General features: G+C 35.4%; 2 protein-coding genes across 2 annotated transcripts in view; one reads left to right on the forward strand and one right to left on the reverse strand.

Annotated features, from left to right (window-relative positions):
* Positions 1 to 4727: 4727 nt before the first annotated feature.
* On the forward strand, positions 4728 to 10309 carry LOC128228687 (RIIa domain-containing protein 1-like). The gene is made up of 4 exons (XM_052940138.1): positions 4728 to 4882; positions 8481 to 8557; positions 9066 to 9112; positions 9664 to 10309. Exons 1-4 carry the CDS (start codon positions 4748 to 4750, stop codon positions 9759 to 9761), a joined length of 357 nt encoding a protein of 118 aa, XP_052796098.1. The 5' UTR covers positions 4728 to 4747; the 3' UTR covers positions 9762 to 10309.
* Positions 10310 to 11802: 1493 nt separating this feature from the next.
* LOC128228762 (alpha-aminoadipic semialdehyde dehydrogenase-like) overlaps positions 11803 to 26140 on the reverse strand; it is a 31505-nt gene continuing 17167 nt past the window's right edge. Inside the window, exons 7-18 of the mRNA XM_052940261.1 lie at positions 26073 to 26117; positions 24506 to 24583; positions 24156 to 24213; positions 21010 to 21091; positions 19658 to 19752; positions 19265 to 19349; positions 18493 to 18599; positions 17420 to 17536; positions 16229 to 16326; positions 14477 to 14550; positions 13330 to 13405; positions 11803 to 13152 (exon numbers count right to left, since the gene is read on the reverse strand). Coding sequence (XP_052796221.1) covers positions 13098 to 13152; positions 13330 to 13405; positions 14477 to 14550; positions 16229 to 16326; positions 17420 to 17536; positions 18493 to 18599; positions 19265 to 19349; positions 19658 to 19752; positions 21010 to 21091; positions 24156 to 24213; positions 24506 to 24583; positions 26073 to 26117 — 970 coding nt within the window. The 3' untranslated portion in view covers positions 11803 to 13097. The remainder of the gene's footprint in view (positions 13153 to 13329; positions 13406 to 14476; positions 14551 to 16228; positions 16327 to 17419; positions 17537 to 18492; positions 18600 to 19264; positions 19350 to 19657; positions 19753 to 21009; positions 21092 to 24155; positions 24214 to 24505; positions 24584 to 26072; positions 26118 to 26140) is intronic.

The following is a 26140-nucleotide window of genomic DNA, read 5'->3' on the forward strand; positions in this document are numbered from 1 at the left end:
ATCTATAATTCTGACACATGGTAATGCTTTAAATAGTCCTCTCATGGTGTGTTTATGGTTAAAGTGGAGACATACAGTATTTTTATAATGAAGACTTAAATTTGTATGGCAACTTAAAGCCATATATGGGGATTAAACGCCAGAAATATTGTGAAGTCTCCCAAAAGACTCAATGCACTTAAAAGGGCTTGGCACAGAAATGAAAGTAAAAATGGGAGCAAAACCTAATTTATCATTAATTTTACATTGGATTGCATACAGATGGCTCTGTTATTACTTGACTAATATTAAAAATAAAATTACGAGACATGTTGATCCAAACTGTAAATATTCTTGTTTGCATTCTATGGAGTTGGACATAAAAGAGTCATTTGGTGAAGAGTGATCTAAAGGCTAATTATTCAAAATAGATTAAGTATTATTGAAAAAAAGTCTGGTATACATTGCTGAAAAGCTTAGTAACCTGGCAAAATATTTTTTTAAGGCTTTTATTTACAAAAAAATAAATCAGTTGAGTATCTTATCAGTTACTCTTTTGGTGTTGTTGTTTTTAATAAAAAATGACAATTTACTCAAAGATATTGAGACTAATAATTATAGATTAAGACAAATATAATGTGTAAGGAAACTTCTAATGAGTGGGTTTATCCACAGCTTAGGAGGTAAAGTGAAGCATGATCTGCCTTGAACAAATACAATTTTAAGACAAGTTCTGTCAACTTAGTGCACCAGTCAATTGTACCCCCCCCCCCCACCCCAGGTCCGGGGGAATACTGGGGTTAACCCGGGGAAATGGGCCGTGTTTTTACCTATCAGGTGGCCCTGCAGTGCTGGGTGAATGCGGTGGTTTTATCTTCGCTTAAAATATAGAGGGGAATGGACCTTACCTAGAGTCCCTGGGGTGTGGGGGCATTTGGCAGGGATTTTGCCATTGGATCGTCCGCGCAGGGTGGGGATTTTAGCCGGGGTTGGCTGTATTGAAAGTCAAAGTCCCCACTATTACCCAGACCTGGGGGGGCCGTGGTTACAATTGTCTGGTGCATATCCACATGAACGTTGTACTGGTACTCTAACAATTGAGCTTACTGCGTGGATAGTCACCGCCCCACCCCAACCCCACAGAACTGTTTACACAAAAAAAATCTGCAGCCCAAACCCAACAATGCTGAAGTAAAGGCATGCATAGATTTCAGCTGGTAAAGCTGACTGGGTGCCAAGCTCACACCCATCCTACCACAACCCACAAAACTCTGCACAAGGCAATCAATGATTTTACAGAATAGTAATGTTGTTTTAATGACAAGGCATGGTGGGAAAAATAACACGGCAAAGTATGACTTAAAACTTACATTTCATAGGGTATTCCTATAACTGTTGAGAAAATGTTGACATTTAGTCCATGCATGCATTTAATCCGATGTAATGATTCATGCATGCCATGAACCGTATCGTATGATCATTTCAATGACTGTCAAGTACATTTTCTGTGTGCTCACGATTTTTCTAGAGGAAATAGAGTGCTTCAACTATAAGGAAACATCTAAATATTCATAAAACGAACATTCTTTGAGGTTACAATAAATATTTTCTCTTAAACAAGCACATTTAATTTAACACAATCCATTTCCTTGTTGTTACAATGGGCCTTCTTTACGCGGATTGGAAACGGTGTTAATCGCCGGCAGCCGCATCGCACTTTCGTATATCCTTACTACTATTTACGAGGTCTATCTCGAAGCTTGCCGGAGATGGCCGAGTTGTTACGATTGGTATCTTCAAGTCTTGCAAGAGAAGTTTTGCCATAATATTTGCAAACGTGCAACTTTGTCTCGCCGTGATTGTTGCACCTATAAAAAGACATGTACTGTCACAAGTTCGCGAGAATTGCTGGCAATGTCAGTACTTGAATATAATTTATAAAAAAACACTATATTACTGCCACGCAATGAGTGTTTGATCGTGTAATCAGCATCATAAAACTAAACGACCCTGTCCACTGAAACACGGACCACATTATTATGTGAAAAACGCAACCCATAAAAAACGTTGAAAACACAGTCAGACGACGGCAAATCTTAACCTCTACACGAGGGGAGTCATAATAAAAGTATAACTGTTAGTATATTCTCATTTCTCTGCGAAAAAATAAAGCTAAAAACTAACCTGTGTCTGTGTAAACACTTCCCCGCAAAAACGATGGCAATTGACCAGAATGCCTTCTATCGTGGTCTACTAGATGTTGTTTTTTTATTTTGAAATGCTATTCCGCATTCTTTGCATAAAGTCGGAGTCTTCATATTCTGAAATAAAACAAATGTCACAAAACCATAAGTCTATCAAATCAGCTAGCAATCGAAAACATTAAAAGTACAAGAACACTTTTCTTTCTCAAAATTGACAAAATGAAGGGTTATTAAGCAGAAATGTGTTACTGTTTACCATGTATAATGAATACAAACACGTTTTACATATACGTTACGAAAAAGAAGTGGAACACCCTTTACAAAAACTTCAAGCCCTTTATATGCCAATTGCGAATATATTGTTAAAATACGGGACTGAATTTTAGTGTGATAACACATGTTTCCATGATTCATGAAAATGAGCCCATCATTTAGGCGACTCCGTCGGTCTAACTGTTAAAACGCGTTCATTTTTCCATTGCCACTCCATTACAATGGGTCTTTTCAAACATGGAGCAATGTTCAATAATGAATTTGAAGAATATAAATAATAAATAAATGTATAATAACTCGTTTTAGCACCCGTCAGTGAAATAATGAGTATATACACTGAAGGTTGTAAACGACCGTGTACTTTATCAAACCTAAAATGTCCGTGTACTTTATCGATTTGGTTTTAGTTCATTTCGCCTTTGAAATAGCTATAAGAAGTTCAACAATACACGCTGAAAACTTTAAAATACATAAAATTTGCTTAAAATAAGAATTGTGTATGAATTATTTACGGCTAACATGAAGTAAAGCGATAGATTTGTCAAAAGCCGTGTACTTTGCCTTAGATTTCAACTCTGAGAAACCAGTTGGTCAAGATTTTCAGGAAAACTTTAGAATATTAGAGAAAGTTCTTTATTACCGTGAATAGAGCTCTTAATGCACCTATCAATATTTTGCCCCAGGGGGGGGGGGCGGCGGGCATACACGGGACTTTAGACAGAAGACAATTCCCGACAGGCGGGAATTTGACACGCCGAATAATTCCGGGTCCCGGGTTTTAGACATAAGACGGATTTTACATCTCGGTACCCGGAGTTGTATAGACAACCGTATTTCGTATCCCGGTACCCGGAGTTTAGACAAAAGTATTGGCTCCAGGGTGGGGAATTAGACACCCAAAAGGAAAACTTGTCTAATTCCCCTGGGTCTGCCCGCCGCCCCCCCCCTGGGGCAAAATATTGATAGGTGCATAAATGCGGGGTTTATGGTCTTTATTTCACAAAAATTCTCCAAATATTAAGAAAGTTATGTTTAAAAACCTTACCTTGATCGAGACTTGTTGACATTTGTTGCCGTGCACTTTACCAAATAAGTCACGTGGGTTCTCCACCGTGATGGGCAGTCCAGTATTTTTTGCTTACATGATACATTGGCGGATCCTGGATTTAAAGTTAGAGGGGGTGTAGCTTCGGGGCGTAACCTTTTTACTTGCGCCCCTCCCTCCAGACCGTTATTCATGTGGTTTAAAGTGTTTGCAGGGGATGCTCCTCTCCGAAATTTTTAACAATTTTAGTCCGAAATTGTGCATTTTTGGTGTATTTTATTACTTTTCCCTCCTTTTTTAAATTAAAAGTAAACATGGACGATTTTAGGGAAGGGGTGGGGCTGGTGCACCCCCTGTATCCGCTAGTGTAATAAATTCTCAAACAAGACATACCAGTTGTGTCATAACAAGTAGACAGATAATCACAACGTTATCTTGATATTCGATATTAGTTAGTATAACATAGCACGAAAAAGTGCTACTCTGAGAAATATCATGAAGAACACATTTACAGAATTGGTCATTGTTTCAAAGCTGCACTCTCACAGATTGACCGTTTTAACAACTCTCTTTGATTTTTTGTTGTCTTGGAATGAGCTGATTTTTGCGTTGATGTCTTTAAACAAGTGATATAAGACTGCTGATAAAAGATCATATCGCAGATTTAGATGTTTACGCTCGAAAATTGATGTTACATGGCGTAAAACGTTACTAACGCTTTAACAATAATGAGTTTATCGGCAGTTTTCCAAACAATTTAGATCTGTTCTTTTGTGTATTGTCTAATAATATGCCTGAAGTGAAGGCACTGATGACAAAATCAGCTGAATCTAGGATAAAAATAAAAATAACAGTCAAAACTGTCAGTCTGTGAGAGGGCAGCTTTAATTGTAATGTATCCAATTTGCTTGAATAGAAGATCACAAGGTATTTTTTTAAAGATTTATATATATGTTCGTTTACAGTAGTGTCTTAATTTAATGTGTCACTTTCTCTTAATAAAAATATCATTATTAATATCATTATTATTATTATTATTATTATTATTATTATTATTATTATTATTATTATTATTATTATTATTATTATTATTGTCACGGACCTATAAACTGGTTTATAGGTCCGTGACATTATTATTATTAACTAACGATAGACCGGTACTGTAGAGGCCGCATTTTATTATCATTCGTATCGCATAGTGATACGCTTGTTTTGGTAAGCGTTGAGTGACCCAGATTGCTTCAAAATGGCTGACAAGGACCCAGATCATCAAAAACCTCAGGAAAATAGCCCTCATGGAATGGAACCATATGATCTTGGTGGAAATGGTGATCTTGGAGCGTTGAGCAAAGAGCAACAAGAAAAACTTAATAAGTATAAGGTAATTTGAAACAATACTGTTGAAAATAATTGAAAAAAGATATGGCTAAAACATATCGATATAATTATATGCCACATTTTCATCATAACAAAATTAATATATGTTAAGTCGGGAAAGTTATATATTTACACAACATATCAGTAAAATTAAGAACCACTCGTTGAAGGACTTGGCAGTTGTGTACTATTTCTCAAATAGTGACAGTAATAGTGTTAATTTTGACTCATACATAAACAAAACTGTAAACAAAATGAATAGCCTTATAGGTCTTGTCAGGAGGAAATTGGACGAAAACACTTTCTGATGTACATTTTACATCATATTGACTATGGTGATCTGCAGTGAGTTTGGGAACCAGAGCGTTTACAAAACGCTAGCAAATGTTTTTGTTTTGTATCCCTGTTGCAACGCAGGGCATACACTACAAGGGGGAACCAAACTGCAAATGTTGGACGCAAACATGTTTACTCAATGCATGGCTGATATATGACCCTTGGCTTAAGAAACATAACCGAATATTGAAAACTGTCAAAGACGATCAACAAAATTAGTTCTGGGAAATTTCATCTTCCATATGAGCAGTATTTTACTGAGCTGAACTTGCCATATCTAGAATACAGAAGGTGCGAGCTGATCTCATACATGTATTCAAAACGATATATTACTTGATGATGTTAGACTTAACTACCTTGTTTACCTTATAAACCTACACATCAATCCGTGGACATAAAGATACAGAAATCAAGAACATACTTCTATACTAGTTCGACTACACAAGGCCTAACCAGTCTGCTTGTTCTCACCCATACACATTAGTTTACACAGTATTGCTATGAGCTAACCAGACTGCTGGTTCTTACCCATACACACTAGTCTATGCTATGAGCTAACCAAGCTGTTGGTTCTGATGCATACACAATAGTCTAGCTCTGAGCTAACCAGACTGCTGGTTCTTACCCATACACATTAGTCTATGCTGTGAGCTTACCAAGCTGCTGGTCCTTACCCATACACAATAGTCTTTGCTATGAGCTTAACAAGCTGCTGGTTCTTGCCCATACACAATAGTCTAGCTCTGAGCTAACCAGGCTGTTGGTTCTTACCCACACACAATAGTCTACTCTCTGAGCTGACCAGGCTGCTGGTTCTTGCCCATACACTATAGTCTATGCTCTGAGCTTACCGGACTGCTGGTTCCTACCCAAACACATTAGTCTACGCTATGAGCTTACCAACCTGCTGGTTCTTGCCCATACACAATAGTCTACGCTCTGAGCTAACTAGGCTGCTGGTCCTTACCCATATCCAATAGTCTACGCTATGAGCTAACTGGACTGCTGGTTCTTGCCCATACACAAAAGTCTAAGCGATGAGCTAACCCGACTGCTGGTTCTTACCTATACACAATAGTCTACGCTATGAGCTAACCAGGCTACTGGTTCTTACCCATACCCACTAATCTTATATTCATTTTGGCATATTTATGCCCCCGAAGGTGGGCATATTAAAATCGCACCGTCCGTCCGTCCGTCCGGCTCTATAACTTTCCCTTGTATGGACAGATTTAAAAATAACTTGCCACATGTGTTCCACATACCAAGACGACGTGTGGCGTGCAAGACTCGTGTCGCTACCTCAAAGGTCAAGGTCACACTTAGTGTTTATTCACAATGGAGTGCTACATATAAGGACATAGAGTACAGGTTGTCGTGTCCGGGCTGTAACTTTCTTTTGTATGGACAGATTTTAAAATAACTTGCCACATGTGTTCCACATACCAAGACGACGTGTCGCGTGCAAGACTCGTGTCCTTACCTCAAAGGTCAAGGTCACACTTAGTGTTTATTTACAATGGAGTGCTGCATATAAGGACATAGAGTATAGGTTGTCGTGTCCGGGCTGTAACTTTCCCTTGTATGGACAGATTTTAAAATAACTTGCCACATGTGTTCCACATACCAAGACGACGTGTCGCGTGCAAGACCCATGTCCCTACCTCAAAGGTCAAGGTCACACTTAGTGTTTATTCACAATGGAGTGCTGCATATAAAGACATAGAGTATAGGTTGTCGTGTCCGGGCTGTAACTTTCTCTTGTATGGACAGATTTTAAAATAACTTGCCACATGTGTTCCACATACCAAGACGACGTGTCGCGTGCAAGACCCGTATCCCTACTTCAAAGGTCAAGGTCACACTTAGTGTTTATTCACAATTGAGTGCTGCATATAAGGACATAGAGTATAGGTTGTCGTGTCCTGGCTGTAACTTTCCCTTGTATGGACAGATTTTAAAATAACTTGCCAAATGTGTTCCACATACCAAGACGACGTGTCGCGTGCAAGACCTGTGTCCCTACCTCAAAGGTCAAGGTCACACTTAGTGTTTATTCACAATGGAGTGCTGCATATAAGGACATAGAGTATAGGTTGTCGTGTCCGGGCTGTAACTTTCTCTTGTATGGACAGATTTTAGAATAACTTGCCACATGTGTTCCACATACCAAGACGATGTGTCGCGTGCAAGACCCGTGTCCCTACCTCAAAGGTCAAGGTCACACTTAGTGTTTATTCACAATGGAGTGCTGCATATAAGGACATAGAGTATAGGTTGTCGTGTCCGGGCTGTAACTTTCTCTTGTATGGACAGATTTTAAAATAACTTGCCACATGTGTTCCACATACCAAGACAACGTGTCGCGTGCAAGACCTGTGTCCCTGCCTAAAAGGTCAAGGTCACACATAGTGTTTATTCACAATGGAGTGCTGCATATAAGGACATAGAGTATAGGTTGCCGTGTCCGGGCTGTAACTTTCCCTTGTATGGACAGATTTTAAAATAACTTGCCACATGTGTTCCACATACCAAGACGACGTGTCACGTGCAAGACCCGTGTCCCTACCTCAAAGGTCAAGGTCACACTTAGTGTTTATTCACAATGGAGTGCTGCATATAAGGACATAGAGTTTAGGTTGTCGTGTCAGGGCTGTTACTTTCCCTTGTATGGACAGATTTTAAAATCACTTGCTACACGTGTTCCACATACAAAGACGACGTGTCATGTGCAAGACCCATGTCCCTACCTCTTAGGTGAAAGATACACTAAGTGTTTATTCACAAGGGAATTCTGAATATAAGGACTTAACAGTGTAGGTTGTCAAGTATGGGTGGTATTTTTTATGTTCAGAGGCAATTTAAAATAACTTGCCATATGTATTTGACACGTAAAGGCAAGATCAACTTTTCATGTACTGACCTTGTTCGTAGGTCGATGTCACATTCGGGGGCATTCGTCACATACTGTGACAGCTCTTGTTTAATTATTAGATTTATATGGTTTATATGTCTGAGGCTTTAGTAATTAAATTATTTGGTTGCACATTAAGCTTTTATCGTTGGTTTGTTGCCATCACAAAATATATGTATGAAAATTACATATGTTTATTTGCTAAAATTTAGTGTATGGATGGTTAATTCAATTATTAATATAAAAAAATAGCAGTTAACTTTGTAATGTATGTGTTTCTATATTTGTTGCTTTGCTTCTGAATGCAATTGTTCACAGTATCATTTTGTGACAAATTTTTGTATATTTTTAGATAAAAACCAGAATAGAAAATGAGAAGTACCTCCGTGAGCACCCTGAAGTGGAATGTCTTGTCTCAGGATTTCTCCAGTATGTGAATAGTTATATTTATCATCATTTAAAATGCCCAATACAACTTTATCACACAATTTGGACATTCAAATAAAATGCATTTCTAGTCCGAGAGCAAAATCTGAACCAACTGAATTTTCCAAATTGAAAGCTGCAACACAATTATCTCACATAGAGACCCACCACTTAAAGAATTAGTCAGACAACTTTACAGAACAAAGGTGTAATAGCATGGGTTTGTTCCTAGTTGGAGTTGGTGCCACCTAAATATTCTGACTTGCAAAACATGTGCCATTGCAATGCACATATAATGTTATTTTTTATGTATTTTTTAAATACATTGTAATTGAAATACTGTTTACACTGTAAACAAGTTTGTAGTGATTGAAATGAAATAAAGGACCAAGGCAACTACATCATTATATAACTTTTATTTGCCTTACATGTTCATCCAATCATTTATTTTTTTTTCATTTGTGCTCTGTTAAACAAGATTTAGACATATAAAGTGTTTGGTTATCTGCAGGTCCGTTCTGACACAGAGGCCAGAAAACATCAGAGAATTTGCTGCAGGTAAGCCAAAGGATTTTAAACTTCAGGGGCATGAAAGTTTTTAGCCGATTTGGGACTTTTGGTCATTTTATGGCAGTTATACTTATTTAATACTTGACATTAGTGTTCAAGACCATGAGACAATTAAGTTTTACAACTCTAAGTGAACTTCATTACAAGTTATGGCCCTTGGTTGACTTAAATACCTTGTTTAAAGTTTTTCAGTTTTTTAGTCATATATCTCAACAGACAGCTTCACCTTAGTGAGGCCATAAGACAATTAAGTTAGTTAATTCTAAATGATCCTCAATAGAAGTTATTGCCCTTGTTATTGACAAGCAAAATATATTTACTCACTCATACATGGTAATTAGATATAAACATATAGCATAGACAAGGCAGCTAAAGTCAACCACACTGTTGCGGACAGTTTGTAAATTGCTGCAAAATTATTTTGGTTTCTTTTTTCAAGATTGTTTAATTAGCTTCCCTCACTCCTCTCATAGCATCTGGAAAGCTACAGTTCATATCTATCATGTGTTTGTGATTCAAATACCATTCAACCATTTCAGAGCACTTTACTGACCCAGATCTGCCCACAGATGTAGAGAGGAAGCTGGAGGCTCGGCAACAGAAGATCCGCCAAAACAGATTCCTCCAGAAAGTCTAATTTGTCCAATGTGATCAAACATCCATAGATAATAATTATGAGCTCATTATTTTCATCCATTTTTGGAGTTTTGTGTCAATTAACCTAGAATCCCATTTAAGTTACATATTGTCCTTGCTGGTGAAAGTTTTGTTAATGAAATGTTTATCTTCATTATAACAGTTCTTTGTTGAATTACAAAACAAAAACTTTTGTTTGTGTTTTCTCCACAAAACATGAATTACATGTGTACTGAATTTGAGGAACAGCATAATCGTTAACTTGTGTAAGGCCAAAAAAAGTTATTTGTTTCCACTAACATCTCCAAAAAAATTGAGAACTGGGATTCTGTACTCAACCAACCTACAACAGGGTATATCACGATTGTAGAAAATTTAAAATGGTCAATTAGGTTAGTGGAAGCAATTTTATTGAACGCCTAAGTAAGAAAGTAAAAAAGTAGTAAAAAAACATGTATTTATTATTAATATTTGTTGTTCCCTTCTAAATATTTTGTCTCTGTACACCTTATGTTTATACATACATAAATTAATAAACTGTGATAACTTTGCCCTCTTATAAATATTTTCATGTGTTATTGTTCATTTTAATGCCCCGAAAAGCAGCATATAAGAATCAGACTGACTGCCATCCGTTCCTATGGATTGTAATAAATAACTGAAGAACTCTAGGGCACAAAAATCTCAAACTTTGTAGGCAGTAAGCAGATGACCCCTAGTAATTTTAAGAGTTAAAAAAATCAAACTTATGTTGACCAATGAGCTGAAAAAGTTTATTGGAACCAGGTTTTTTTACCACATGTTTCTTAATATTTTATATTGCACCATTCTCGGCTGGAAATTACGATTATTTTTGTTTTCTTTATTAGTTCTACTCTTAAGAATCTTAGATTGCTTTGAAAATGATGCTTTTCCTTTGCATAGTTTTAAACCAGAAGGAAGTGGCAAATGATGGCAAATGAATAGCACATTCAAGTCTTTGTTTAGGTTTGACAGTTTGAAAAATATCTCTTTCTGGTTTGAATAACATATTTTTTACAATTTTCAAACAATTATTCAGGTTTCAATGTATATATTTGAATTTTTTAACAGAATTATTGGTTTTTCCCTTTATTAAATATTAACTAAAGGTGTGTAGTGCATGACATTTGTGTTCTTATTTTAAAGCTCTAGTTCACATTTTGTGGTCAATGTTGAACAAACCATTGTATCTAAGCCATTACCTGATAATTGGAATTTAACCATTTTTCATAGAATGTTTTGAAGGCATTTGTAAATTTAGGGAGATTAAATCCAACTTTCATTCAACATAAACGTTGTATTCTAAATGGCCATTTAATTAACAAGGCCAAATTGGGGTCATTTGTCAGATTTTGTGACATTTCTTGTTATATGCTTATAAATGAAAAATAAGGGACCACCTGTTTTGATCTGGTCTGATCTTATCAGGATTAACAAATCTTCACCTAAACACCAAACTGGATATATCACATTTATGGTTTATCCAGTATATTAATTTTTGTGGCCTTTATTGCTTATACTCAGCGTACTTGATGCACCCTACCTCGTCCATGTAGCTCCATTTGGGTTCAATTTTGGTTGTCCGGTTAGCGCACTAGCTTCTCACCTACGTGACCTGGGATGGGCGCATGTGAGTTTGGTTTGTCGTCACCAAGCCGGACAAGTGGATTTCCTCCTGGTATTCCAGTTTCCCCCACAACACAAAACCACATTCCTGCGTAACATGGTGCCAACGAGAGTGATTAATATGTTGTAATAACTTGTTTCCCAAATCGTATAAATAAGTTTAAATTAACATTTCTTGCACAAGTATCTGTGTTTGCTGGGTATAAAATTTCAAACCCATACCCAATACGTAAGGGCCGTAACTTGTTTCAAACTTTCCAATCGGGGCAACTGTATTGTGGTAGATGGCCATTTTGGTTGCAATGCATAAAAGTAAACAATTTTAAGCTGTTCCTTAACAATACACAGCATGTTTTAATGCACACATGCATTTGATGCAAAGGATGAGGTGTAAGTCAATATATTGAAATTTTATTTTCCAAATTCCACATCATATCACTCATGATTAACAGGTCTATAATTGACAAATATATCAAACGAAAATGCATATCAAAAATGTTGTAGAAATAAAATGATGCATTTTTTGTAACATCATGTGATAACAAACAACAGCCATTTTAAGATTTAAAGCACTATAAATGAGCAAAGGGGATAGGTGTTATCCTTTCCAAAAAAATAAATAAACCAAAATTATAAGCAAGTCAAATTCAGTTATTTTGAACCAATAAATAAGTGATTCTGTTTGAATCATTCAGCTAGGGGTATCAATTTATAAATGTATAATGCTTAAAATAGGAACATCCAGTCAAATACATTGTTTCTATGCCACTTGCACACTATGAACATTAAACATACAGTAATACTAGTTCCCGTAAGACCTTGGTACAACATTCAATTTAGATATAGATTTTGTGCTATTATATAGACTAGGAAATTGGTAAAAAAACTGCAGTGCTGAGACATTTCAAAGTATCCAACCCACAAATATTCTAGCCCTCTCATAGCTCCATAACCTTAATGTTCAATTTTGATGCTAAGTGACCCATTCAAATATTGGTATCTTTTGATAGATACTTGATTGCTGATATAAACGAATATGTTTTCTTGTTATAAGTGTATTATTTCTGCACACAACGCCTGTTCAAATGATACAAAAATAGAATGGGGTCACCAGGCACCCAAAATTTACATATTTATGGGTCAGATTATTAAATGATAATATTAACCGACAGAAAACATAGAAATTCTTTGTACAACAGCCTTGTTGCCATGTGTTCAACACAAGTGACCTGCATTTCACACACAATCTTATAAGCTTAATATTTCCCACACAAACTATAGTAAGATACTGAAGTATAGTTTGAGGTCAGGCATGAGATTCACTAATACATTTCAAAAATACACAAAATCAATATTACTATTTATAACTCTCCTTTCACTTATTTCTATTAACTTCAACTGAAGTTCAGGACAACAAAGGTTAAACAAATTTGTGTTAATGTTTTTCAAGACAAGCAAAGCTGATTTGTTAGTCGCTTCAATTACAATATCACTCAATCTAATTTTAAGCAACCTTGTTCATTTTGTGTATAAAAAACAACAAAAAATCCCAACTGAAACATACAATCATAATAAAAATCAATAGCACCCTGGCCTCAGAAGTATAGAATCTAACAATATAAGTGATAGAAAGTTTAATAAAAAAAGTCTCATCACAGATGGTTTTACTGGCCCCGGGCTGGAAGGCAGCTCACTCGAACTTGATTCCCTGAGCCAGAGGCAGCTCCTTACTGTAGTTGATTGTTCTGAAAGAAAAGAAAACTCTATCAAATTATTCATCAAATTAGTATTTACACTAGCCAGATTGAGACCAGAAAGTAATTTTAAGCACCAAGTAAAATATTACAGGAGATATGCACATTGAAAACATTTTGAGATTAATAGCACACAATACATGCAAAATTGAGGCACGTAATACATACATGGTGGATCGTCGCATGTACTGTTTCCACGCATCACTGCCAGACTCTCTTCCGCCACCTGTGTGCTTCTCTCCACCTGAAAATAAACATGGTACACTCATTCATTAAATTGATGGTAACGTTCAGGTTGAATCACATAATGGTACTTTCATGACAAAGTTACACACACCGAAGATGGAAAACCAGATGAAGGAAAGATTTACAGGACATAAAAAATCACCAAGCCCTGCTATACAAATGAGGCTTGTGCTAATTTCCAGTTTTTGCTGTATGTTGAATTATTTTAAGCTTGAAAACTGCTTTCTGAATGGGTTTATCACACCAGATGTTAATTTAAAATCACATGCAGCTTGTCAACTACACCTATATATGGGTATAACCTGAAACTCATTGTTGTTCCATCTATTTAATTCATTAAAATAGGTTTAAGTCTTAACTCTACTGGAAAGGTTATCGGTGTCTTAAACCATACAGCAGCACACCCTTAATGTAGCATTGAGGCTACACATATATGCATAGTAAACATGTTTACCAAGTTCGAATCATATCAATATTTGTAATGGCTCTTTAATGTTGGCAATTATTGAAGTTTTAGCACGACACAACGCCCACAACTATTTATACATCAACACCAAACAAACATAAACTAAAACAAGAGAGGAAAACACAAAAGGCAGACAGGTGCAGCAATGTATCTCAAAGTGGTTCATTTGATATTGTATGGTAATCTCTTGTTAGTTCCTTATTGAAGCACATTTGCAACAATGTGACTTATTGTGTGGCCGATAGTCTCTAAAGCCCAAGGCGCACCTATATCGGTAACAGAATCTTTATGACAACAAATATAACATTTACGACCTAAACAAAGAAGCTAAACGGCTTACATCATAGAAGCATGGCATCAGGTGGAATATTGCTTTGCTTATAGATCGAGCTAAAAGACTTAACTGACAAGACGCTATAAACATGGTGTTATATTACCTCATTACAACATTCATAGCAATCTTAAGAAATATATAGATATTTTTCAGGATTTTTTAACGGTGCAGACATCCTTAAAGTGAACAAAGCAGCTGAATCTGTTTTTCTTACAATTTCAAAAGTATTTGTGTGTGTATGAAAGGAAACACATGACACTGCAACTTACCAAAAGCCCCTCCTATTTCTGCTCCATTTGTAGGAATATTCACATTGATGATACCGCAGTCTGAACCCTTTGGTCTGAAAATATATAGTAAACATTTTGTTACTTAAATAACCTTTACCTAGGATCTTACATTTCGATTTAATACAAACATTTATCAAACTTGTTACATTGTTTGGCAAGTTATACAGCAAGTCTTTGGCAAGTTATAAAGCATGTCTTTGGCAAGTTATAAATAATGTCTTTGGCAAGTTATAAAGCAAGTCTTTGGCAAGTTATAAAGCATGTCTTTGGCAATTTATAAAGCATGTCTTTGGCAAGTTATAAAGGATGTATTTGGCAATTTATAAAGCATGTCTTTGGCAAGTAACACAGCAAGTCTTTGGCAAGTTATAAAGCATGTCTTTGGCAAGTTATAAATAATGTCTTTGGCAAGTTATAAAGCAAGTCTTTGGCAAGTTGTAAAGCATTTTTTGGCAAGTTATAAAGCATGTCTTTGGCAAGTTACACAGCAAGTCTTTGGCAAGTTATAAAGCAAGTCTTTGGCAAGTTATAAAGCATGTTTTTTGGCAAGTTATAAAGCAAGTCTTTAGCAAGTTATGCAGCAAGTCTTTGGCAAGTTATAAACAAAGTCTTTGGCTAGCTTGAAAACTTTCCAGAAACAAGTTTCATAAGCTTTGGCATTAAATTGATTCGAATGTAACAGTCTTTTTGTCACATGACATATTCATGCTATATATGCTAACGCTAAAGAAGTACAGCAAAATGATGTCAATTCAAGGTATAGAACACAAGTGTCATACAATAATATACGCAATAAGAAAGGTCATGTGATTAATGTTATGACATTACAAGATAGTACCTAGTATTAAAGACTATTGAATCAGTGATGCATCATATGGTATTGCTCCTATTACTGTAGTGAAATAGTCAATGAAGCAGCATTAAATAATATATCTATGGAGTTTTCCTCGAAAAGCAAGACAGCATAAGTCTGAAACAAACTAGTCTTAACTGTGCATGTATCTATGTAAAATTAAAGCTTAATTAGATTGTATCAGTAAAATGCTGACCAGAAAATAATAATAACCAATATGCAACACTGAGATTTTTTTTGTCCCAAAACTGCTCACTCTTAATAAAATTAAAACAACAGACTAATCAAGTGAATACAATGTCAAACAGACAGTTATCTGACACCATATTGCTTCATGTATAGGTCCCCTTCATGATCGACTGGACTATATTATCTTCAACACTTTACCTCAGCTTATCCTTCACAATTTCAAGAGCTGTCAAAGTGCTAGATATGACATGATAGTGCTTGGCTAAGTTTAAATTCAGGAAAGTTTTGGTGAAACATGCATGGATCACTGTGAAATTATATTACATGCGAAACCAGTCAATTAATAAAGGGGTAACATTTGCATTATATGCAAGATAGAGTTCTCATACTTGATAGTATAAAGTTTCCCATGCAATACATCAAGTAGTTGCTAAGTGTAACTTTACAGGGCTTCTGGGTACAAAGTTAGAAGCTTCAAGTTGGAAAAAAATCTCACTATATAAAGTTGATTATGTTATGTCAACATTAAACTCGATGTTGTCAAATACTGACTTCTAACTATCCTCTATTCATGACAGAATTTCTCTTTAACCAATCCAGCAGTATATATTTCAATTTTTATTGGTTTGCAATATGACAAAATGCCTGTTTTCCATGCAATAGAATGTCCATATAAGTGTTTGTCGTACCCGATCCATTGGAAGATATTGCCAAGATCTTTGGTAAAAATGCTGCTAGAGAGGCCCTGTTTGACCTCGTTGTTCCACCGTATAGCCTCGTCCAGCACCTGAAATACCATGTATACAGTTTTTGACTTTGTCTTTGTTGACTTAAAGGCCACATTTGTTTAAATTGTCAAATTTCAATCTTTTAAAATCTAGCCAATGCAACAAAACAGCCTCATTAGTCTTACAGAACAAACTTTCACAGTATAGCATTCTTAAAAACCAATGGCATAAAGTCATGACATTAGAATATTTACAGACATCCTTGACTTTACATCAAATAAATCATTTAGGTACTTCAACAACTGTTCTTGTGACATCAGCATGTTTTCCATGCCTTTAAACTCCAGCATCTAAATTGTAAGACAAGCTGCTAATATGCACTATTTACACTCCTAATACCCTGCCTAAGATGAACACTTATTCTTTCAATTGCATTCATATCATGAACGCAACCTTTTCAGAAAAGTACGAAAAAGGTGATAAGTGAAATAATGATTTACTGCAGTGTAATGTTTTTGACATCGATTAAACATGTGCCGTCAATGAAATTAATACTACATTAAATTTCATAAGAGACGGTATTTTCAGCATAGAATATTTTCAGCATTCATAGAATTGTAGTTTGAATATTGCTTTGGAAATGAAATATACATAAAACATTGAATATTTTAGAATTGAAGATTTTCTGTTTATGAAACATATGGTCACAGTGCATGGATTATAAGTATCTATCATGTGTTTCCGGTACGGATAGAAAAATCCGACCCGAGGGCATGCGCGTAAGCCGGTAACGAGGCTTGGCGAGTTACCGATCACGCAGCGTGCCCGAGGGTCTGATTTTTCAATTCGGACCGGAACAAACATGATTGATATTTTTTCTTGCATACCTAAAATAATGAATTTGTGGAAAAATTGACGTAGAAAACACAATTTTGTACATTTCACAAAAAAACGCGTGCCACGTTGTGTACTGAAGTCATAAAGCGCAGTAATTTTAAATCACTTGGACTTTACTAATCATGCACTGACCAAATGTTTTCATACACAGATGAACCGTAATACTAAAACAAACAATCTTAAATTAAACACTTCCCCTTTTTTCATAATAACAATTATTTGCAAAAAAATTAAAAAAATATAAAAATGACACACCTCAAACTTGAGAATGTAGACAATGGGTACAAATGTTTCCGTTTGGACTATCTTGGCATCATGGGAAAGCCCTGATATAATTGTGGGCTCCACAAAATTTCCAGGTCGGTCTATCACCTAGAAAATAAAGAAATTCAAATTTTATATTTTTATTTTTTATTTTTATAAGTAAATTTAAATATCAAGTCCATTTACTACAAAACACGAGTGTTTCTTTAGGGAATATAGAACATTAATGTGAACCTTTTCATTCTTTTTTTTGTAACAATCTGTAATGTTTCCTGAGACATCACTTATTTTTGCTTTTATTGGTTTGGCAATCCACAAATTCAAGATCCCAATGAAATATTTGATCTTTAATTCTCATATTGAACTGGAAAGTTATGGACATAAACTTTTTGTTTTGTTAAAAACAATGGTCTTTATTGGGGCTTCTAAATTTTTTAAATCTTTACTTTGCACTATAAACCATGCGAAAAATAAGTTAATCTAAAATTTTTAAATCTTTACATTGCACTATAAATCATGCGAAAAAAAAGTTAAGTTGTTGAATGCAAATAAAGTTTAAAATAATGTATTTTGATGTGTTTTATCAGATGAATTTAAGATTTATTGCGTTGTTCTGCAGCTGAGCCATAAAAAAGGCATTCTTCAGGTGCTTATTATGTTATCTTTCAGACTGTCTATAAACCGTAATGGAAATTAAATACAATTTAAATTTATCAGTTATTTATTTTTTGAAGAAAGAAAATCAGTGAATTTATGTACTCATGAAAATGACCATTTTCAGAAAACAATGAAATTTCATGTCATCAAAAATATATGATTGCACAGAATCTGTTTAGTAATAAGCTAAATACTTTATACTGATTAATAGTTATCATATTATTTTTTTAACCACATATGGTTACATAATTGAAACCTCTAATGGCCAACTGACAGAAAAATATCAAGATTTATAGAATAGATATATAGAATATGATTCTTATATTGTTGAAACAACATGAAATTGATGTTTCATCATACATGTTTCCATTAACCCTAGAAGATGGCCAGACAGTTTAAGTCCTTACCTTCCCCCCACACTCAACCTTGCCGCCCTGTTTGATGGCCTCCTCTATAGCATTCTTATAGGCCTCCACGGCAGCTGTGCTGTGTAGTGGCCCGTACAGGGTATCAGCTGGAACACACATGTGTAGACAAATGGTGAACATGCCGGAGATTCGTCATAAGGCAACTGTTTATCATTTTTTCATATTTTATAAGCTTCTATCCATTAATAGTTCTAAAACTTTTTTTTATTAAAAGGGAGGCATTTTGATAAAAATTTGAGAACAATTACGAGTTTTCATTATGATATATTGATGCTTTAAGTCTCATTTAATTTTCTAACACTTACAAGTTGTGATGTCAAGTGGAGTCATTTAAGTTATTAAGGGAAAAAATATGTGGACACACAGATAGACAGACAGGGTGATTACATTTGGGCTCCAGCAAGTTTGCAGAGGCCATAGATAGAGACAAAATTCATGAACTTACTCAATAACACTTTGGTCCGATAATTGACAATTTACACCAGAATTCTTCAGATCTAAGACATTACACTAACAGAAAAGGACTAAATTTGTAAAAAATATCTCAGACTTCATATCAAACATAAATTCCTTCCATAGCATTAATAAAAAAAAGAAATAATAATGTTGATATTTCAGATTTGCTGTCACCAAGAGAAAGGTAATATTAGATTTACAAAACTACCATCTAATCTGATATCTCATAAATGTCATTAATTAGTGATACAAATCCTCAGACAAAAAGTAATAAAACCTGAATAAAGATATTTACCTTCACAAGGGTCACCTATCCTCAACTGTCCGTAGGCTTTCACAAGTCGTGACACAACCTCATCATATACAGACTTGTGAAGAATCTGTAAAACGCCACATGTCAACAGCTTACAAATTTTATACAAAAAACTGTTTTGAAATGGCTAATTGTAGCAATCAGTATATATTAAATAATTATAGAAAGTTTTGAAAGGTGCAAGGTATATAAGATGGACCCTGAAAAACTGTACACATATACAAGACCTAGGGTACCTATTTACGTGAATTACATTCTGTGTAAGGATTTTTTATAAGCGTAATAATCTTAGCTAAAGAAACCAAACTAGAACAAAATGTAAATGCTTTAAAACATTATCATAAAATATTATGCCACAAAAAGTTTAATAGGTACGAGTCTGCGTGTGGTTGTGCATCGTTGGCCTGCCGTCCCTGCACATGCGAACACAGATGCACGAACAACCATGTCGAGGTCTGCATCCTCGTTCACTGAAATCAATCATACCCAGAGTGTTACCAATTAAGAATATGATTTTGAATTGATTGTGAATATCTTCGGCATTGAAGCTCTTTATTTGCCAGGCCAAAATCATTGAGATGCTCAGTTTTTATAATTGAAGAACGTTCAACAGGGAGATATGAAACTGTAAAAATACTATAGGAGTGGTCATTCAATATGGAATTCATTACACAACAAGGCAGTCAAAAGGAATGCTATATCCCCGCCATTGTTTTTAGTATATTTTGCTTTCTCGCAACCCGACTGATATGTTGAATCTGACCAAAATTGTACACAACCACTGGTCAAGAGTTGGAATATAGGAAATACAAGTTGTTTGATATTCTTGGATATATGAACATATTATTAAAGGATTTTTGTTATTCATACTGTGTGTAGTGTAGGTAAGATCAATGTCAAGGTTATTTTGGCTAAATAAAAGAAGGAAAATGAGTCCTTAATTTATAACATCGATGAAATAGCAAGCCTTCAATGCATAAGTAAGTCATAGCGCTGACACGAGCATGTATACTCTGACCTTTAAATGTCTCGTGTGACCTTGACCTTTGAGTTATGGAATCGGGTCAAGGTCACTGCATATCGTCTCAATGAGGACAACATTTGTACCAAGTAATGTGGTAATCCAGCAATGCAAGTTATAGCCCGGACACAAAATGTTCCAGACAGACAGACGGACAAACTGACGAACCGACGGACTGACAGACGGACGAAGTGCATTCCTATTATCCCTTCCCCACTCCATAGGATTAAATGACCAGAAATGTCATATTTTATAAATTCTGCATTGAAAGACCAGGAATGTGATATTCTATAAATTCCTAACTAAATGACCAGAAATGTGATATTCTTTAAATTCCGTATTGAATGATTAGGAATTAGATATCCTATAAATTCCAGATTGAATGACCAGGAATGTGATATCCTATAAATTCCAGATTGAATGACCAGGAATGTGATATTCTATTTATATAATAAATACTTATTTGATGATTTACAATGTGAAATGCTTAAAACATTACAATTTATCGTGCATGTTTTCAACGCTTTTTATTCATGATGATACTTGAAAGTTATTACAATGGTTAGATCTCAAAAATATATAATGCTACTTCATGAAGGCAACGTCATTTATGATATAAATGGTACTGCAACTATGTTACTTATAGTGACTCAGTTTCTGACAATGCAAGTTGTAACGAAGTATTTACGAAGCAAAGTTTTGTTACCTATGATGGCGTTGTTTCCACCGAGCTCTAGCAGAAACTTGCCGAACCTCTCTTGAACCATCATAGACACTTTGTGACCGACCTACAAACAAACAGAAATAAGTATGATATTGATGATGCGGTGAAATATTCTTATATTAAAAGTAAACAGTGTTACAAGTATGTCCATTGTTTAGTATTGGCTAGGAGCTTAAAACTGCAATTTCTTAACATTAACAAGTACAAGTTGTTACAGAGACAGCGTGCTCGAATGTTTCACAGCTTTAAAGTTTAAGGATTGCAAAGTTTTGGGTGAAACACACAAAAGCTTAACCAGTAAAAAATTAATAAAACAAGAGCTGTCACAGTATGTGACGAATGCCCCCGAATGTGACATTGACCTACGAACAAGGTCAGTACATGAAAAGTTGATCTTGCCTTTATGTGTCAAATACATATGGCAAGTTATTTCAAATTTCCTCTGAACATAAAAAAATACCACCCATACTTGACAACCTACACTGTTATGTCCTTATATTCAGAATTCCCTTGTGAATAAACACTTAGTGTATCTTTCACCTTAGAGGTAGGGACATGGGTCTTGCACAGGACACGTCGTCTTCGTATGTGGAACACATGTAGCAAGTTATTTTAAAATCTGTCCTTACAAGGGAAAGTTACAGCCCGGACACGACAACCTATACCCTATGTCCTTGTATGCAGCACTCCATTGTGAATAAACACTAAGTGTGACCTTGACCTTTGAGGTAGGGACATGGGTCTTGCACACGACACGTCGTCTTGGTATGTGGAACACATGTGGCAAGTTATTTTAAAATCTGTCCATACAAGGGAAAGTTACAGCACGGACACGACAACCTATACTCTATGTCCTTATATGCAGCACTCCATTGTGAATAAACACTAAGTGTGACCTTGACCTTTGAGGTAGGGGCACGGGTCTTGCACGCGACACGTCGTCTTGGTATGTGGAACACATGTGGCAAGTTATTTTAAAATCTGTCCATACACGAGAAAGTTACAGCCCGGACACGACAACCTATACTCTATGTCCTTATATGCAGCACTCCATTGTGAATAAACACTAAGTGTGACCTTGACCTTTGAGGTAGGGACACGGGTCTTGCACGCGACACGTCGTCTTGGTATGTGGAACACATGTGGCAAGTTATTTTAAAATCTGTACGTACAAGGGAAAGTTACAGCCCGGACACGACAACCTATACTCTATGTCCTTATATGCAGCACTCCATTGTGAATAAACACTATGTGTGACCTTGACCTTTGAGGTAGGGACACGGGTCTTGCACGCGACACGTCGTCTTGGTATGTGGTACACATGTGGCAAGTTATTTTAAAATCTGTCCATACAAAAGAAAGTTACAGCCCGGACACGACAACCTATACTCTATGTCCTTATATGCAGCACTCCATTGTGAATAAACACTAAGTGTGACCTTGACCTTTGAGGTAGGGACACGGGTCTTGCACGCGACACGTCGTCTTGGTATGTGGTACACATGTGGCAAGTTATTTTAAAATCTGTCCATACAAGGGAAAGTTACAGAGCCGGACGGACGGACGGTGCGATTTTAATATGCCCACCTTCGGGGGCATAAAAACAACAATATTGTGCCATCATTAATTAGTGTATGACGTTGATGTCACTTCCTGTCTATGATTGTTTATTTATTTACTGATGAAGGCATGACGTTGACACAATCAGATTTTAAAATCCTTTGTGCGATTTTTTAAAATTAATTATTAACATTAAAATGAGCATAGCAAACACATGTCAATGCCTGTCGGTTATATATTTTAAACAAAAAGGTGCATTACTCTACAATTATTAAAGCAATAGTTATGGGCCTTACTGAAGACATGCTTTTGTCATTTCCAACATACATATCAAGTTTCATGTGAATATCTTGGAACTGTTTTTATTAATGGCCAGTGTTAAAAATTTGTGCATGCTAACGCCGACGAATACACCTAGGCTGTGACAACACTTTGACTTTTTATTCATCCAAAGAAGATATAAGTAAAGGTTATTGCTATACAAAACCTTTTTTCCAGGGAGATTTACAGGCGATGCAAAATACTCCACAAGATCATGTTATAAAGTAGAAGCTCTGCAATGGGTGACATTTGCATGTCAAAGCAAAGCATCTCTTAATGTTGTACATGAAACTTATGTAACACTTATTAATGTCATGCTATTTGCTGTCTTACAATATTTATGAGGAACAAATCTTTTTTTCATATAAAAATAAAGCCCAATACCAGTACTTATGGGAATCAGATTTTATCATGTAAGCCTGATTTCCACCTGGTATCTTGAGACGGTCCTTGTCAGACTGACATTTACTGTACATTATAAAATAGAACATTAACCTGAAAGCAGACATAACGCATTGTTATATTGTGGTATATTGCATCAGTATGGCTTTGGAGTTGAAAAAACAAAACCTCAGAGAATACTTGAAGGTGAAGGCAACTTTAAAGACAAGTCCGGTAACATGTGTTCTCTCTATAGTTGTGTAAAAATATGGCGAATGTACAGTTACCTAACAGACAGATGAGCATATCTGAATACAGGCTTGACATTGCTTCAGTGGATTTATAAAGTTGATTTGATATGCATGATTTGTACCAAAGAGTGCTGTTAAGTGCAGTCTAGACCAAGAACAAATGCTTACTGCTGGTAAACCCATTTACTATAATTAACCCCCTATAATTAAAAAATATCAAAAAGGTTTAAAACACTTAATGTATATTTACTGTGGGAATTTAAGCTGCAAAATGAAGCAAAAAGTACTTTCATCTATTTTTGTAATGAAGCAATAACTTTTAATAAACCCTGACCAACATCCATCATTTGATTGTAAATTAACTTAAGTCATTATGTTGTCATTGCTCGATTAAGGTTGCTTTTTTTCCAAGTTTTTGAAAACTTTGCTTTGCAAACTAAGCAAATGTTTGCAGCTCTATATAAATAAGGCTCAGATGTACCAAAGAGCGCAATAAAGTGCAGTCAGAAACAAATGTTTACTGCTGACAATGCCCACCAAACCTGCTAGCAGGCCAGGACTAAACATGCGTTTTTGGTTAAGCACATTTATCCTTGACAAAGGCACATTACATACCTGAGTACTGCCAGTGAAAGAGACCAGAGGTAGACGCTCATCCTTTGCCATTAATGTCCTTAAATTAACAATATCATACTGAAAACATCTTACATGGCTTGGGAAGAGATTCTATTTAATTAGTTAATTGTAAACTTTGTAAAAGCATGGAAAAGAAGTGCCAAATATTCAAGCAATAATAAGACCTTTTAATAAAAACATTCAACCGAGAAATTTTTAAGCAGTTCATAAACATAAAAAAGACATAAATTACTGCAAAAACTTTAAGCCAACAGAACATGTAAAACAGCTACAAACTTGGACCCTGGAAACTCTCCTTCAACAGTACAATGAGGGTTGTGAGTACATACCCAATGTCAGATCCTCCACACACAAGGGAGCAGATGGCTCCTGGAAGGCTGTTCTTCTCCAACACTGATGAGATCACTCTACAACACAACAGTTAATGTACTGCAGCAAATTGTATACCACTGCTTTATATTTTTGATTGAGCAAAGTCATCAAAAATGACTTTGTTTTGTCAATCTTTATCCGTTAACTGCTATTTACCAGTCAAAAGACTGAAATTATTGCTAACTCTTCTAAGGATAATCAATGGACAACTTATTAACCTCGTTATACAAATGGCTGAAGGTTACTTGAACTGTAATGTTTCAGACGTCATCACATGGAAATGTACAAAAATTAAAGAGGCTGCTACTTGCAGATGACTATTATATTACTGTATCTTGTAATTATTATGTCTGTAACACTTTTTTTGTAGCTGCTACTTGCAGACGTCTATTATATCTTACAATTATTATTTCTGTAACACTTTTTATGTATATATTTTTAAAGAATTAGGAACAAATTTATTATATTTAAGTATCTGAAACATCAACTACTTCAATTTTTACTGTAGTGTAATTTTGTGCAGCCGGATTTCATTTCGAGATCTTACCGTGTGGTCATTTTCGAAACGTCCGACATCGGCCGAATATATACATGAAGGAAAACATTAATTAAAATTGACTCAAATGCGCGGTACTTTCATTTGAGTTGATAATAGTCCAATTAAATTTGATTAAAATCACAGTTATTAATTATTAAGTAATAAATCTATAACAAACAAGGCATTATTAGCAGATCGCCGTTAATCATCGATCAGAGATTCGGCGGAATTTTCTGATATTTGCCGAGCGCGCGTTAAGGATTGTGGGTAAATTATTATTTCTTATCGTTTTACCGATATGAGGCAGTTGCCAGTCCATGGTTTATAGGTCCGTGGTTTTGGTAAGTAAAAGATGAATATGATCTCATTCAAGGCCAGCAGTAAATATCATTTCCCTGACCCTGACAAGGTCACAGAAGAGCTTTAATTCCAAGATCAACATAGGTTTCTGTTTGATATACCAGTAATATTGTGTTTTCAGTTACATTAATCTTTTTCTCCTTTATTTTTGACATGAGAGGCAATAACAATTTGTTAGAAATGGTGATTGAATATAATCGAATATTCACTGATGGGCCCCTAAAATTGGGGATTATCAAGTATGATCATCCATTATTAAGATCTTGTATTGAGTCCTACCATCATAATAAATTATATCCAATGGATCCAGTAATTATTTTGACATTCAATATGAAAATTCGAAATTTTGAATTATATTAGGAACAGAAGTTCTGGAAATAATCAACTGTCAATTAAATGTGAAATTTAGCAAGAAGTGCACTTTCCATTATTTGCAATTTGATGATCAATTATGGTTGTGCCTTTAAATAATGAAATTTGTCTGGTTATCTAGTAATAGTTAGCATCTAATTTTGTTTGCTGGCAAGGAGCTTTTATTGCAGAAGGAAACAGCTTGGACAGCAGTGATGAATTAACTTGTAATTTGATAAATTTTACAACTGTAGAAGAAGTATAGGTAGACTTACTTGGTTATAGCGACACTGGTGAGGGGTGTGGAAGGCGCTCCCTTCCTAAAATGGATGACATTTAGATA

Source organism: Mya arenaria, chromosome 3, assembly GCF_026914265.1.
Source record: "Mya arenaria isolate MELC-2E11 chromosome 3, ASM2691426v1".
Taxonomy (NCBI): Eukaryota; Metazoa; Mollusca; class Bivalvia; order Myida; family Myidae; genus Mya; species Mya arenaria.

What these genes read in the sequence shown, in the direction of transcription:
- LOC128228687 (XM_052940138.1), top strand. Translation starts at nt 4,748, where the DNA reads ATGGCTGACAAGGACCCAGATCATCAAAAACCTCAGGAAAATAGCCCT. An exon ending in AAAAACTTAATAAGTATAAG is followed by an intron (nt 4,883 to 8,480) that starts GTAATTTGAAAC and finishes GTATATTTTTAG; the next exon opens with ATAAAAACCAGAATAGAAAA. An exon ending in CTTGTCTCAGGATTTCTCCA is followed by an intron (nt 8,558 to 9,065) that starts GTATGTGAATAG and finishes GGTTATCTGCAG; the next exon opens with GTCCGTTCTGACACAGAGGC.